The sequence below is a fragment of the Danio rerio genome, chromosome 21, assembly GCF_052040795.2.
Source record: "Danio rerio strain M-AB ecotype USA chromosome 21, GRCz13ab, whole genome shotgun sequence".
NCBI classification, from domain to species: domain Eukaryota; kingdom Metazoa; phylum Chordata; class Actinopteri; order Cypriniformes; family Danionidae; genus Danio; species Danio rerio.
In genome coordinates, this window is record NC_141041.1 from 35303594 (window position 1) to 35321136 (window position 17543).

At 33.7% G+C, this 17543-nt stretch overlaps 1 protein-coding gene and 2 long non-coding RNA genes across 13 annotated transcripts in view; 2 read left to right on the top strand and 1 right to left on the bottom strand.

Annotated features, from left to right (window-relative positions):
• tenm2b (teneurin transmembrane protein 2b) overlaps positions 1-17543 on the top strand; it is a 599580-nt gene that overhangs the window by 202106 nt on the left and 379931 nt on the right. For 3 of the 6 annotated variants that reach the window (XM_087301398.1, XM_087301400.1, XM_087301401.1), the window contains one exon: positions 11823-11870. The exons of the other annotated variants lie outside the window; for them this stretch is intronic. In XM_087301398.1, coding sequence (XP_087157524.1) covers positions 11823-11870 — 48 coding nt within the window. The remainder of the gene's footprint in view (positions 1-11822; positions 11871-17543) is intronic. 6 annotated transcript variants of the gene reach the window in all.
• Positions 4272-6075, top strand: LOC147838896 (uncharacterized). The gene is made up of 2 exons (XR_015520475.1): positions 4272-5002; positions 5544-6075. It is a non-coding gene; the product is annotated as an uncharacterized LOC147838896 (long non-coding RNA).
• On the bottom strand, positions 7495-10847 carry LOC147838897 (uncharacterized). Of its 6 annotated transcripts, none has more exons than XR_015520445.1 (6): positions 10804-10847; positions 9638-9707; positions 9461-9526; positions 8861-9115; positions 8266-8630; positions 7495-7615 (listed from the first exon to the last, which is right to left on the bottom strand). It is a non-coding gene; the product is annotated as an uncharacterized LOC147838897 (long non-coding RNA). The 6 variants fall into 6 exon arrangements; XR_015520443.1 differs by having other exon boundaries at positions 8292-8630; positions 9619-9707; XR_015520441.1 differs by having other exon boundaries at positions 9619-9707.

Genomic DNA, 17543 nt, shown 5'->3' on the forward strand with positions numbered 1-17543 from the left:
TCTGGCAATTTTAGATGTTGATATGTCTAAAACATAAAACAAAACTAAATAAATATGTTTTTAGCTGGAATTGTGGTTCTTCATAAGTCATACCATGTAAGTCAGGCTTTGAGAAAGGTTTCTAAGTCTGAAGCAGAAGTTGGTTGGTATTTAAAAAATTACATAAATGACATGATTTGCATATTGACAGTGCAGGTAAAAACAGTGATAACAGTAGTATTTCATTGTAAAAATGAATCTGAATATAGATTTGTGGAAAGAAAAAAAGCTTAGTCAAGTGTATGCCTGGTGCATATCAATATTCTAGGTGTAAAACATAAAGATATTTGTACTGAAATGTTACAGGAACAACATTTGTTTATTTTATTGATCAATTTAAAATATGAAAATGAAGGAATTATACTTAGTTTGAGCAATGCTATTATTTTACTAGCACAGCTGTTATTTTACTTGTGCAAAACAAGATAATTTATGGCTTGAGAAGGGGTAGGTTACTCCAAAAGGATTATTTGATCTTTATTTACTCATCCTTCTGGCAATCTTAGATGTCAATACGTCTAAAACATAAAACACAACTAAATAAATATGTTTTTAGCTGGAATTGTGATTCTTCATAAGTCATACCATGTAGGTCAGGCTTTGAGAAAGGTTCCTAAGTCTGAACTTGAACTCAGGGTACTATTGCGCTATATTTATGCACACTGCCAATAGGCTATCGGTGCTGACAATCGGTTTGTTTCTTGAAGCAGAAGTTGGTTGGTATTTTAATAATTACATAAATTACATGATTTGCATATTGACAGTGCAGGTAAAAACAGTGACAACAGTGGTATTTCATAGTAAAAATGAATCTGAATATAGATTTGTGGAAAGAAAAAAAGCTCAGTCAAGTGTATGCCTGGTGCATATCAATATTCTAGGTGTAAAACATAAAGATATTTGTACTGAAATGTTACAGGAACAACATTTGTTTATTTTTTTTATTTAAAATATGAAAATGAAGGAATGATTCTTAGTTTGAGCAATGCTATTATTTTACTAGCACAGCTGTTATTTTACCTGTGCAAAACAAGAGAATATATGGCTTGAGAAGGGGTATGTTACACCAAAAGGATTATTTGCTGCTCATTTACTCATCCTTCTGGCCATCTTAGATGCAGATATGTTTAAAACATAAAACACAACTAAATAAATATGTTTTTAGCAGAAATTGTGATCCTTGATAAGTCATACCATGTAAGTCAGGCTTTGAGAAATGTTCCTAAGTCTGAACTCGAACTCAGGGTACTGTTGCGCTATATTTATCCGCACTGCCTAGGCTATTGGTGCTGACAATCGGTTTGTTTCTTGAAGCAGAAGTTGATTGGTATTTTCATAATAACATGAATTACATGATTTACATATTGACAGTGCAGGTAAAAATAGTGATAACAGTAGTATTTCATAGTAAAAATGAATCTGAATATAGATTTGTGGAAAAAAAAGCTTAGTCAAGTCAATATTATAGGTGTAAAACATAAAGATATTTGTTCTGAAATGTTACAGGAAAAACGTTTGTTTATTTTTCAATTTAAAATATGAAAATGAAGGAATAACACTTAGTTTGAGCAATGCTATTATTTTACTAGCACAGCTGTTATTTTATCTGTGCAAAATAAGAGAATATATGGCTTGAGAAGGCAGGTTCTTCAAAATTATTATTAGCTGTTCGTTTAATCATGACCATCCAATATGTAGATATGATTAAAACATAAAGCATAACATAAAATAAACATTTTTTTAGCAGAAATTAGGGTTCTTTATTAATCATATAATGCAAGTCAATCAATTCGGGTAGGGGGGATGTTTTTTATTTATTTTTTCTAGTCTAGACTCGAATTCAGGGTGCTGTTGTGCTATATTTATGCGCACTACCATTAGGCAAGAGGCTTTCAATGTCTACATTAAAAGGTTCAAATCTGATTTTTTATTAAGGTCAAAGGTCCGCAACAATTTATATTACATACTTAAATTGCTTTTAATAAACATCCATTACATGCATCACAAGTCAACACTATTTATTTTTCTTTAAATAAAGTGGCATTTGCATTAAAAACACATTAAATACAATGCAAATGTGGCACAACCACTAATATAAGTGCAGTTTTGTACAAAACACAACAAAAGGTAGGTCAATAGTATCTGGATACCGCCATAAAGATGCAAGTTGAGATTGTGAATCTCAGAGATGAAATGTCAGACACAGTGCACTCAATAGAGCTAGAGACGTCACAGTGGGGGGTAGGGGTGGTTAGGTGTGGGCATTAAAAAGCATTGCATGCAGGTCAGATTGCAACTGCACCAGGTCTGCATCCAGACTCATCTCCAAAAATGATGAAAAATACAAAAAGGTGTCTAATGAAAATAACTGAAAAAGCTAAATATTTTTATGAATTCGTATTTTTTTACCCTGTATTTTTAAACTTCAGCTGGCATATCCAACCTCTTTAGAAGTTAGAAATGTAAATTTTGCTTAAAGAGAGAGACCGATTACCTGCACCTATTGCCGTAATTGGTCTGTCTCTTCAAGCAAAAGTTGGTTGGTATTTAAATAATTGCAATAATTACATAATTTACATATTGACAATGCAAGTAAAAATAGTAATACTTTAGTATTTATATATTATTTCAAAGTAAAAATAAATCTGAATATAGATTTGTTAAAAAAAGCTTAGTCTTTTGACACTCAAGTCTTACATTAAATATGTGCTTGCTGCATATCAATATTCTGGGTGTAAAAAGTAAAGATATTTCTTTATTTACTTTTGCCCACCTGCAGTCGTTAACCAAAAAAAAAATCTAACTCTAAATTCTAACTTCTAGTGAAGTTGCTAGCTCAAATGTAAAAATACAGGGTAAAAAATACAAATTCGTAATTTTTTTCCAGTGTATTTTCTCATATAAATGACAATAAAATGTATTATTTTAAACAATATTTTGACAGATTGTCTTTTTTGACAAACAGATCAAATACATTTGTTTTTTTATACATTACATTCTTAAAAACATATGTATAACAAAATTATTTTAAATATAATAAATTAATTATTAATGCTGTATTTTCAGTTGTTTGTGTTTACAAATACGTTAATGTAATTTTTTAGTAAGAAACCATATCTAAAAAACATTATAGTTTATAAATATTTAAAAACTCTCCCGATTTAGACTATTATCAGCCCCTTATGTTTATGGAACAAAAGTATTGCCTATAAAACAAATAATAAGTTACAAAATGCCTGGTGTAAAATATTGCACTGTAATATTACAGTCATATTGATTTGTGGTGTAATATGATGCTTCAGTACAAGAGCTTACACCATTACTTATTTAATAAACCATTATGATTTGCCATTTGATATCCTTTCATGTTATCAGCTAGCAATCACATCATTTACTGACCATTTACTGCTGATTCTACAACCATTGTCATCTAAATAGCCTGTTTATATGTCACTGTAGGCTGGTTTTCAAAAACCCTCTACCTCCCCTAGCTCCACCTGTCTTATCTTCTAATGGGTTCATGCATGCTAATTCATTCAGCAGCAGCAAAAGTGATATGTTCATAGAAATTGTTGGCATTAGTATTTTCAGCAGCATAAGCATGCATAGCAGATCTAGTCGGCCATTAACATATCCATTACCATGCATAACCTATTCCAAAAGTTATCATGATTGAAATACTATTTACTAATTTATGCTGATTACTCAGGGTCAACATTTGACGTTTATTAAGGTGGAATTACCTAAACATTAAATTAGCTCTATCAAAAGCCACTACAGACAAAATAAATAAATGAGCAGCAGGTCACGCAATGACAGGTTGAGTAAATAATAATATGCGGCGGTGATGCAAGGCACTGTTGATCTGTTCTGTTTGCATGTTGCATTCGTCAGGTTACCTCATGCATAGGCACACTGTAATTACAATTTCTGCGGTTACATGCTTTAGTCTACACATAAATTACCTTTTTTGTTGTTGACGCATAAATTATGTCTCTGGCGCAGTCAACAGATGCTTTGTTTGCACAGAAGCACTCTGAACTGAATTAAATCCAAAGCTCGGCTCTTCAAATGTTACCTCGACGTGTATACTCTTAAGATTCCTCAAAAAAAATACACATACACATACACACACAAAATTCGAGGAGGGTTTTTATGAGCCTTGATCTCACGGCATCAGATTGTTCAGAGGTAAAAGCAAAACAACTGGGATTTCTGTATCTTGTTATTTCTATAAAGGTAATTCAGTTGCGAAACTCGAGAGCTTGCAAATGTAAATGTGAGCACTTGTGATAATAATATTTGTATGTGTAGGTTGAAATGTACACTTACAGCTCTGATGTGAACAGCTGAAATCCTCGATTTGCACACACACACAACAATCCACACACTTGTGTTTTGAATTGGAAGTTGCAGATTAATAGTTGTGTATTTGTAAAATGTCATTCACAAATACAAAGTGACAGACACACGTGTGCACGGCAAATTTGACTGCATCTTTGCTCTACAACCACAGGTCGGCACTCACAACCTCTCAGATTCGTCAGTACAACTACAAATCTCCCGCGCTCTGACTTTTGCTACACATCTCCCGCGATCTCTGTAGCAGAACTCATCTGTGCACTCGCAGATGCAGAGGCGTGAGCAGCGCGGGGCGGGGGAGGGGCGGGGCTGGTGTAAAGCTGTTTCATTGGCTGAAGCCTGACCAATGAACAATGCCAGCAGCCAACAGGACTGAGGTGCAAAATAATCATTTGCCACGATTATTTTATTATTTAGGGTTTATTTAAACTCTTTTCTGAAGAGATTTTTGTTAAAAATCATAAATTCTGTGGAAATGTACATACCAGTAAAAGAGCAGCAAAACCAGTTTATTGGCTACAGCCAGCCAATGAGATGGGGCGTTTCTGTTTGTCAGCACACAGGGCAGCTTACGTTGTTGGAGGCCTCGAGCAATCAGAGGGTAAGTTATGATTTTTTAATAATTATCTATATGTTCAATACTGTTAGCTAAGCTAAGGACTGTGCTGGGTGCTTCTCTTGTTTGTTTTTTTTATATAAGAAACAGTTTTGAGTTATCTAGGAGCTGCTTTCAATCATGTTATATGGTTCTAAAGATACGATTCAACCCACATGAAATAAGTTGTAATAGCATTTATAGTAAACAATATTACGTTTTTGAACCATACTAACTATAATAAACTGTATTATACTGTATATATTGCAGTATCTACAACTTTGTTAATGAATGCAACAGCACACTGTAGTATTAACTAGCATGAACTTTAATAAATTGAAGTATATTTACACACACACACACACACATTAATAGCAATTAAAAATAACACTAGGCGTTTCAGTTTCTTACAGATCATACCGGTTTTGGTTATTATAACCTGCATCATGTCTATCTATCCATCTATCTATTTACATGTTTGTGTACAGTGTATCCTTTATATCACTTTTTTAATTATGAACGTTACTTACTATAGGTTATTTCTCAGTTTCCTGTAAGGATGGAGTGACAGGAGAGATCAGCGTGTTTCAAGTCAATGAGGAACTCAGAGAAGCTGCATAGCTTGAATAGGATGTTATTTATGCTAAAGATGACATGAGGATCCAGCTCTTCTACAAACACTTCAAAATGATTCAGATCGTTCAAGAGGAAGCCGACTTTATTTTTTCTTTTTACCTGCCAAGATGACTACAGATTTGAACAAAACACACACTCACCCACACACACAACTTTTATTTTGATAATTGTTTAATGTAGTATTTTTACACTTTACTGTAAAGCAGGGGTGTCAAACTCAGTTCCTGAAGGCCCGTAACCCTGCACGTTTTTAGTTGAAACCCTGCTTCAACACACTTAAGTGAAAGTTTCAAACAAACCTGAAGGACTCAATTAGTTTGATCAGGTGTGTTTAATTAGGGTTAGAACTAAACTTTGCAAAGCTGCAGCCCTCCAGGAACTGAGTTTGACACCTGTTCTGTAAGGGAATGTAATTTGTCAAATAAAATTTACAGTCCAAATAAGTGCAGTGCAAATGTCTAGTTACTTGTATTGAAATATTTCAGGGTTTTTCCTTGTTCATAATGAGATGGAGGTGGTAAATCCAACTTCATCATTACCCATCAAATGTTATCTCCTCTTTAATACTTTGCTCAAGCCTTTACTAATGGTCAGACAGCAGGCCGTTGTGTAAAGCTGGTTGATGCTCGCTGTAATAGAGAGAGATGATGACTGTTCAGCTTATGTTGCTTAACCCTGCAGATGAGATGCTCAAAGTGGACCCTCAGCTGAGCGATGGACACTGTCTCCCTCACCTAGTTGCTCTTCCTTTGAACACACATATCATGTTGAAGGATGCAAGTTGTGGACCTAAATCAGATGTAATGCATGTAGATGTATAAATTAGAAAGAAATGAAACTGCTTTAAAATGTATTAGGTTTTACATATAAATGCGTGTACTTAACAGATTTGTTTCAACTTGATATTTGCATAATAAATGGCATTAGAATGTTTAGTTTTAAACAGATAGCTATATTTCAATTTTTTCAAATTTAAGCTATATATATATATATATATATATATATATATATATATAGATATATATATACTTCAATTTATTAAAGTTCATGCTAGTTAATACTACAGTGTGCTATTGCATTCATTAACAAAGTTGTAGATACTGCAATATATACAGTATAATACAGTTTATTATAGTTAGTATGGTTCAAAAACGTAATATTGTTTACTATAAATACTATTACAACTTCTTATTTCATGTGGGTTGAATCGTATCTTTAGAACCATATAACATGATTGAAAGCAGCTCCTAGATAACTCAAAACTGTTTCTTATATAAAAAACAAACAAGAGAGGCACCCAGCACAGTCCTTTGCTTAGCTAACAGTATTGAACATATAGATAATTATTAAAAAAATCATAACTTACCCTCTGATTGCTCGAGGCCTCCAATAGTATGATCCTGCACAACTGGAGTAGCTGCACTCTCAGGACCGCATGTTTAGGACCGCATTTTTAGGACCCTAGTTTTTTGCAGAAGCGCCACCTACCGGATTGGATGACAAAGTGAAACTGCATTTCTAGGACCCGTTTTGGAACTGCGCCACCTACCGAATTGGATTATATAGCGGAAACTTTCAGGCACTTTTATTACAGAGGTTAAAGTGTAAAACGCCTGCTTTAAGTAACATTTTTAAAATACAACAAATGAATTTACACCTAAAATATAAATGAATAAATAGAGTTGAGTGCCTTAAAAGTCTTAAATTCCTTGAAAAATACTGTATATTGATGAACCCCATTACATTGAACAAATTAGCTCAGTATTAAGGAAAATAAATTGAAATCAAATGGGTTCAGCATTTGCAGTTACTAATTTAAAACCAGGTTGTAAAGGTTTTAGAGAGACAAGACGCAAGAATGATTCAAGAATGTACATTTATATAAATATCCACACTTTTTTTTTTATTAATGCAATTCAACCACAAAATTGACCCCACTGTTTATTCAGTTGCTGCATTCAGACTGGCTGTAGACTTTAGCTCCTGTGAATGAGAGTGAAGAAGAAAGTTCAAGTATATATATATATATATATATATATATATATATATATATACACACACACACACACACACACACACACACACATATATATATACATACATATAAATACACACACACATACACACACACACACATACATATATATATATATATATATATATATATATATATATATATATATATATATACACATACACACTGGGGTAAATAAGTATTCAACAAGTTCCCATTATTCTCAGAAAACATATTTCTAAAGGTGCTATTGACCTGAAAACCAAAGAAAAAATATATATGAATAGAAAACAAATCTAATTACTTTACAAATTGTTATGAACATCTGGTGAAAATTTCAAGTCAACAGCACCTTTATAAATATGTTTTCTGAGAAAAATGGAAACGTGTTGAATATTCAATTCAATTTTAATTAATTTCATCTTTATTTCTAAAGCACTTTTACAATGTAGATTGTGTCAAAGCAGCTTAATATTTATTAAATTCAGTTCAGTTTAGTGTGGTTTAGTATTCACTGCTGAAAATCCAAACACTAAAAAAAAGCAAATCCATCGATGCACAGTTCCACAAGTCCTAAACCAAGCAAGCCAATGGCAACAGTGGAGGAACAAAACTTTACCAATTGATGAAAGGGAAGGAATAAACCTTGAGAGAAACTAGGCTCAGTTGGGAACAACCATTTCTCTTCTGGCCACACTTCACATGCAGAGCTGCAGTCTAGGCGCTGGAGGCAAACACTGGGCGTCCATCGTAGAGAAGCTGCAGGTGTGAGTAGGTCACCAGCTGGTTTTCAGGCTGGACCACAGGGTCAATGTGGGCACTCATCTGTCACTGGGGTCTTTCATTAATCAGTCTCATGCTCTCCACTTCTCCATGACCACCACAGCATCTGCTCATGATACGGTCTGTTTCAGGATTATGGATACATTTAGAAGTCCTCTATGGTGGCATCATCTCTTCACAGGTTACGATCTCTAGAGGCCTCTGGATGAATATCCCCAGGTGGAAATAGGAAACAAGGAAAATAATTAGCGCAGCTGCTGTTCATAGTGTATTTAAACAAGAGATATTAAATATCAAGACAAAAATGAAGTGCTAAGAGATAAAATAGCAGTTATATGAATAAACATGAAACGCACATGATTATTTATAACAAAATGTCTGGTTAAGACAGCAAGAGTGTTCCCTCCAAGTGGTTTGTCAATCCCACTCACCCGCATAGAGCACATAGGGCAGCACAGTGGTTAGCACCGTCGCTTCACAGCAAGAAGGTTGCTGGTTCAAGCCCCGGCTGGGCCAGTGGTCATTTCTGTGTGGAGTTTGCATGTTCTCCCCATGTTCAAGTGTATGAGTGTAAATGGGTGTTTCCCAGTACTGGGTTGCAGCTGGAAGGGCATCCGCTGTGTAAAACATATGCTGGATAAGTTGGCAGTTCCTTCTGCTGTGGCAACCCCTGATAAATAAAGGGACTAAGCCGAAAAAGAAAATGAATGAATATATATATTCTTGAATATGTAAAACAATGTATATGAACTCAAAAGGTTAATCAATTGTTATGAAATAAAATTCAGATTAATATTTAATATAAGAGGTAAAATAACAAACATTTGCTTTACAGTGTAAGCTATAATATATATATATATATATATATATATATATATATATATATATATATATATATATATATATATATATATATATATATATATATATATATATATATTTCTGGCTTAAGCGTATGCACTGTTGGGAGAACCAAACAGGAAACTTTACTCCCAACTCCATATTTTTAAGTTTATAAGAGCAATACCCACCTATTGAATGGTCTCCCTTCTTTCGTCAGTTGTTTGTAAATCTGTCTGTTAAATTCTTTTACTTCACTGAAATAGAGAACAATCACTGTTGAGTTAACATATATACCAGTAACAAAAAGGCTCTTTGAGCATTGTGCCAAAATTAACCATACTCTGACCTGTAATAATAATCTTTACCAGAAAGAAAGACCTGCTCAGCATTATCCAAAGACCAGCTCCTCAAGACACCCAGAGGATGTACGATGGCCTATGAAAAAAAAATCATTTAAATATGAACTAAAATACTACCACAGAACAGCAAATCATTTTACATGGATTCATAAATGAGTAGCACCCAGCGTGCAGTTTATATACTTATTTGGCCAGACATTCCTCTGGAAAATGAACACCACAGATAAGCTGCACTTCATCATAGATATGCTATAAACTCAAGAACACAGCTAGCATTTGTAACTGTATTTATAAACTGCTTATCAATGTCTATTTAATGTAGAGTTAATGCTAAACAAATAAAATATTAATAAATTAACTAGTTATTAAATGCTTAATAATTATTTATTTATAGTATGCAGATGTTATAAAGTGTTACTCAACAGTTTGAGATAACCTCAATGAAAATCATCCTGTAGTTTGTTTTCTTTTCCTCCTACAATGAGCCTAAGCAATCCAATCATATTGGCCATAACTTCTTATTCGCCAGGTAAAACATACCTGATATAAATTAAAGATATGAGACTTTATTTGGTTAAGACCTGCAGAATAATCCTAACTTTCAGAATCTCATTCATCACTGTAAAACGATGACAAAACATCAGGCTAATAACACATACAGTATTGTGGGGTAAACAGGCAGTCAGCACAATTTTTATTGTGCTAATGTAATACAACGAATAACACGAATTCAGTAAAATATAGATAAATCTAAAACTCTTACATCAAACGTGCTTTTACCATCTTAGTTTAATACATGTCACTTAGCACATTAGCCGTTAAGTCAACAAGCCATTAAATCAACAATGTTTCATTAAACCTTGGTCACGAGCTACGAACGTCGTAGCATTTAATCAAACTAGAAAACGAACTCTAGAAAATTATTAACAGTTATAACAGCTCTCACTCTGGCTGTGTAAAATTATCCATAATTATTATTATAATATTTTATTCTTCTTCTGGAAAAAATATCGTCACGTAACATTTTTGTCCCAGACCCTTAAAAGTGGGGTAAATCATGCAGGCTAATCTGGCATTTCTGCATAAACTCACTGTATAAAACAGTAGCATTACAAAATAAACACATACTTTAACAGTTTAAAATAAAACTTAATAGAAAAATCGGTACTTACACTTTCCTTGTCATCCGTGTCGTCCATTAGCGCATCCATGATCCAATCCGACAGGTGACGCTGTCACAAAAAACTAGGGTCCTAAAGATGCGGTCCTAAAAATGCGGTCCTGAGAGTGCAGCCACTCCAGTTGTGCAAGAATACCCTTCTCGAGGCCTCCAACAACGTGAGCTGCCCTGTGTGCTGACAAACAGAAACGCCCCATCTCATTGGCTGGCTGTAGCCAATAAACTGGCTTTGCTGCTCTTTTACTGGTATGTACATTACAGTAGAAATAATGATATTTAACAAAACTCTTTTCAGAAAATAGTTTAAATAAACCCTAAATAATAAAATAATCGTGGCAAATGATTATTTTGCACCTCAGTCCTGTTGGCTGCTGGCATTGTTCATTGGTTAGGCTTCAGCCAATGAAACAGCTTTACACCAGCCCCGCCCCTCCCCCGCCCCGCGCTGCTCACGCCTCTGCATCTGCGAGTGCACAGATGAGTTCTGCTACAGAGATCGCGGGAGATGTGTAGCAAAAGTCAGAGCGCGGGAGATTTGTAGTTGTACTGACGAATCTGAGAGGTTGTGAGTGCCGACCTGTGGTTGTAGAGCAAAGATGCAGTCAAATTTGCCGTGCACACGTGTGTCTGTCACTTTGTATTTGTGAATGACATTTTACAAATACACAACTATTAATCTGCAACTTCCAATTCAAAACACAAGTGTGTGGATTGTTGTGTGTGTGTGCAAATCGAGGATTTCAGCTGTTCACATCAGAGCTGTAAGTGTACATTTCAACCTACACATACAAATATTCTTATCACAAGTGCTCACATTTACATTTGCAAGCTCTCGAGTATTGCTACTGATTTACTTTCATATTATAAAGGTAATTCAGTTGCTTTCATATATTTCTTTGATTTGTTTTCAAGGTCTTGTGGTTTATGTTTTGTGTGTGTTTTTGTGTTTGCTACATTTGATGTTTTTATAATTTGCCATCCTTTTACTTTGATTTCATTTTCCATTACAAGCATACTTTGATGATGAGGATGAAGATCTGTTTGGTGATTACTATTTCAGTAAGTTGCACTGTGTCCATGTATGTTTGCTGTGTTGTTTTGTTTTGTGTGTGTATATATACAGTTAAAGCCAAATTTATCTGCCCTCCTGGGAATTGATGCCCTTCTCCTCAATTGATGTTTAACAGAGCAAGAAAAGTTTCACATTATTTCCTAATTTTTATTTATTTATTTTATATTTTTTTTCTGGTGAAAGTCTTATTTCTGTTAGTTTGTTATAAAATTTACGGCAAAAATACTGGTAGCTGTGGTTGCCAGAAATCTGGTATCAAAAATATACCAGATTTCAAAAATCAAAAATATGGTAGAGATGTTTTTCAGTTCTTCAGTTTACGGTATAAATAAGAAAACTGTAACATTACGGTAAAAAAATAAAATAAAAATAACAGCTGTGGTTGCCATTAATCTACTGTTAAAAATACAGTAGAGATGTTCTTCAGTTTACAGTTTAATTAAGAGAACAGTAAAATTTACAGTAAAAACTGGCAGCTGTTACCAGAAATCTACCGTAAAAAAATGGTAGAGATATTCAACAGTTTACGGTATAATTAAGAAAACTGTACCATTACGGTAAAAAACTGGCCGCTGTAGTTGCCAAAAATCTACTGTTAAAAAATATAGTAGAGATGTTCTTCAGTTTACGGTATAATTAAGAGAACAGTAAAAAACTGGCAGCTGTGGTTGCCAGAAATCTACCGTAAAAATATGGTAGAGATGTTCTTCAGTTTACGGTATAAATAAGAAAACTGTAACATTGCGGTAAAAAAAAACTAACAGCTGTGGTTGCCATAAATCTACTGTTAAAAATACAGTAGAGATGTTCTTCAGTTTATGGTATAATTAAGAGAACAGTAAAATTTACAGAAAAAAAACTAGCAGCTGTGGTTGCCATAAATCTACTGTAAAACATATGGTAGAGATGTTCATCAGTTTACAGTATAAATAAGAAAACTGTAACATTACGGTAAAAAAAAAAACTAACGGCTGTGGTTGCCAGAAATCTACTGTTAAAAATACAGTAGAGACGTTCTTCAGTTTACGGTATAATTGGGAGAACAGTAAAATTTACAGTAAAAAATTGGCAGCTATTGTTGCCATAAATCTACTGTTAAAAATACAGTAGAGATGATTTTCAGTTTATGGTATAATTAAGAGAACAGTAAAATTTACAGTAAAAAAACTGGCAGCTGTGGTTACCAGAAATCTACCGTAAAAAAAAATGGTAGAGATGTTCATCAATTAACGGTATAATTAAGAAAACTGTAACATTATGGTAAAAAAACTGGCAGCTGTGGTTGCCAAAAATCTACTGATAAAAATATAGTAGAGATGTTCTTCAGTTTACGGTATAATTAAGAGAACAGTAAAATTTACAGTAAAAAACTAGCAGCTGTGATTGCCATAAAGCTACCGTAAAAAAATATGGTAGAGATGTTCTTTAGTTTACGGTATAATTAAGAAAACTGTAAAATTTACGGTAAAAAAAAAAAAAATCTACCATTAAAGCAAGCCTAAGCTGAACAACGGTGATCTCCGATCCCTCAAGCTGCACTGCAACGAAAATCCTCATTTATCTATAAGCCATATCACCACATGGGCTAAGGACTTTACTTAAAATGGTACCTATGATGTAAATATTTTTTTTTGTGAGCTTTTTGGACAGAACTGTGTGCAGGTATAGTGTATCCACAGTCATATCGGAGTGATAGAAACACAATACATCTATTTTTTTAAATTTCCTGACAGTAAAATGAGATTTAAATCCCTCCCATTTTGAGACCCATCGCATCGTGACTAGTGCAATTTCCCAGCGCACCAAATTGACCGACAGACGCGTACTACCATGTCTCTGTAGTAACGCATATAATTATATTAACAAGACAGGACGTGCGCAAAGCAACTGGAATGAAAAGATCTGTTCAGCTCTTTGTTATCGGCAATCATCATTAAATGTGATCAAGAATGAGTTTTACAAGTTTAAAAAGTTTTTAAAACAGTGCATGTTTGCAATAAAGACAGTAAAATTGTTACGTAATTCTTCACCACAGCCGCATAGTGTCAGTACAATTATAAAAGAAGCTTCAATCCCGGTTTGTGGACATTAAATCATGTTTATTTTGTACATCAACATAATGAATGTTCATACAGCAGTGGATATTAACATGTGTCCTGTCACATTTGGCAAAGCTAAACATGTGTTTGTGTGTGTGTGAACTTTATAACTACATTGTGTGTGACTCATTGCTGCGGAAAGGCTAGAATTAACTCCACAACAAACAAAACATATAATCAATGATAAAGTTCTTACGGTAGTATTGGAGATCTGCTTCATTCTTGTCTGTCACTGTGCTGTCTATCTACATGAAGCTTACACACACACGTGGGAACGGTGGGCAGGGAGAACCAGCTTTGAATGCACAACAAAAACAGCTACAATGCCATAACAGCTCAATTTTCCCAGATTTAAAAAGGTATAATAAAATAATCTGATGGGTGTTTTGAGCTGAAACTTTACAGACTCCTTCTGGAGACACAAAAGACTTATATTAAATCTTGAAAAAGAGGTAAAATAGCTGTCCTTTAAGCTGATTACTATTACTGTATCTTGCACAATTTTTAGAACATTTTATGCATTGTCACTAAGGCAAAGATAAAGGAAATTAGTTATTAGAAATTAATTAGTAAAGCTGTTGTGTTGAAAAAATCTTCTCTTCATTAAGCAACAGTTGGGAAATATTTTTAAGCATTGAAATTTCTGTGTGATGTTTGCAAATTCTCCTCGTGTTTACGTGGGCTAAATTGGCCATAGAGTATGTGTGTGAATGCCAGAGTACATGGGTGTTTCCCATAGCTGGGTTGCGGCTGGAAAGGCATCTGCTGCTTGAAACATATGCTGGATAAGTTGGCGGTTCATTCTGCCGTGGTGACCCCTGATAAATAAGGACCAAGCCAAAGGAAAATGAATGAAATTTTACAGGAGGGTGCTAATAGTTTTGACTTATACTATATATGTTTTATCCAGACCCCACATCTGATAATAAGCAATTTTGAAAGAGCAGTCACGGACTTCTTTTAATGAAGTCAGACTTTAAAGCTATTAGTGGGCATACTGCAAATTGGATGGCGACAGGTTTGCAAGAAAGCTTTTGTTTAAAAAAATGGTGTTTTTGTGTCAAGAGAATTCCCTTTTCAAATCACCTCTTAACTGTTCATTTCTATCCCTGTTGAGAGCTGTCGTCACCGGCTGACAGATTGCTGCCTTCATCATAAAGCTCTCATTAGAAACTTCATTAATCACAATGCTTTAAACAAACCCAAGGCCAATTAGCCTCACATGGCATAGAGCCAGTCTCTCCAGTCCATTTCTCTCAATAACATGAGTAACCGTCTTTGAAAAGTCATTTTTATTGTGAGGTTTTTTCCAGATGCCATTCAAAAAAGTCCTGAAAGGCCAATTTTACAAATAGAATAACCCAGTTAAACCCTTGTTTGTGTGTGTGCGTTTCAGTGTGTGTGCCTTGTTTGAATAAGAGAAAAAATACATAATTGCATTTTTTGCACCCTTATTTAAATCTCTCTTACTTACACAACTCATAATTCCCATGGTCATGGAAAACTTGATCTATATTCTATAATCATGACCCCCAGGACTGAATGTAAAAATATAGGGGCTGTTTAAACCTCATCACTTCATGCAATTTCTCTGATAGCTAGTTTCATTTACATTTGACCACTTACGTAAAACTGTCTTCACTAAATGGATATGATTCTGATCTTCAAATCCATGCTATATGCAAATTTAACTAAGTTACATTAACTTAAAATGTGGTGTATCTGACACTTGATAAATTGTTATTATTATTAATATTAATTATTCATTAATTTTCTTGTCGGTTTAGTCCCTTTATTAATCATAGGTCGCCACAGCGGAATGAACTGCCAACTTATCCAGCATGTTTTTACGCAGAAAATGCCCTTCCAGCCGCAACCCATCTCTGGGAAACATCCACACACACACTTATTCACACTCATACACTACGGACAATTTAGCCTACCCAATTCACCTGTACCACATGTCTTTGGATTGTTGGGGAAACCGGAACACCTGGAGGAAACCCATGTGAATGCAGGGAGCACATGCAAACTCCACACAGAAACACCAACTGACCCAGCCGAGGCTAGAACCAGCTGTGAGGTGATCTTCTTGCTGTAAGGTGACAGCACTACCTACTGTGCCACTGCACAGCATTATTATTATTATTATTATTTTATTATTATTATTATTATTATTATTATTATTTTATTTATTTATTATTATTATTATTATTATTATTATTTTATTTATTATTATTATTATTTTTTTTTTTTCACTTTTCATAAATGGCATACACATGATTTTTTTCATTTAGACTAAAGAATAACTATAGACAATTGTGTTCCAGTAAAACATCGCTGCACAAGGCGAGCTCCACGATTACTGTCATCACGATTACCGGCTAAATGAAACATCTATTTTTGCAATACAAATAGGTGCGCAAGATATCATTCAAAACAGTTTACATCAATTTGTGTATAGGCATGGGCTGGTATAAGATTCTGATGGTATGATAACCTTGGATAAAAATATCACGGTTTCATGGTATCACGGTATTGTGATACCTGCTCTAAAATAAGTTATTTTTAAATGTCTGGGTAAAAAACAACAATTTTTTTCCCCATTGAACACAATATGTATTTTTTAAGAAACAATATTTTGGAACAGTAAACATGTCAGGCTAAATAATTCAAATAAATCATTGACTTCTGCAATCTTCATTAGTTTCAAAAACACAAATGTCTTTACAACTTAAAAAGGCATCCTTGCATATCTTTCTTTTCTTTGGATATAAAATAAAAAATAAACTGCACTGTTCAGGTCTAAATCAGGCTGGATTGTTGGTTTTTAAGTTATTTGTTTTTTAAATGTCTCCTGAATTGTGGGCTGATCAGCAGCATTTGAGGTGGAGGGTACTGTTCTGCAGATATTGTTCTCCTAAACCTAAAAAATATATTATAAATTATATTGTTGTAAAAAAGCTTATAAAAATAATTAAATAAGTATTAGCTCCCTGTTTATTTTTTTTAACCTATTTCTGTTTAATAGAGAGATTTTTTCAACACATTTCTAAGCATAATAGTTTTAATAACTCATTTCTAATAACTGATTTATTTTATCTTTGCCATGATGACAGTAAACAATATTTTACTAGACATTTTTCAAGACACTTCTATACAGCTAAAAGTGACATTTAAAGGCTTCACTAGGTTTATTAGGTTAACTAGGCAGGTTAGGATAATTAGGCAAGTTATTGTTTAATTATTTGTTTTGTTTTTTACTTTCTTATACTTGTCTTTTAAATTTTTTCATTCTTGTTTATGTACAGCACTTTGAATTGCCACTGTGTATGAAATGTACTATATAAATAAACTTGCCTTGCCTTGCCTAAAGATGGTTTGTGCTGTAGACTATCAAAAACAATATATAGCTTAAAGGGCCTAATAATTTTGACCTTAAAATCTTTTTTTAATTTTTTTTTTATAAAAAACTGCTTTTATTCTAGCCAAAATAAAACAAATAAGACTTCCTTCAGAAGAAAAAAAAAATATTATCAGACATACTGTGAAAATTTCTTT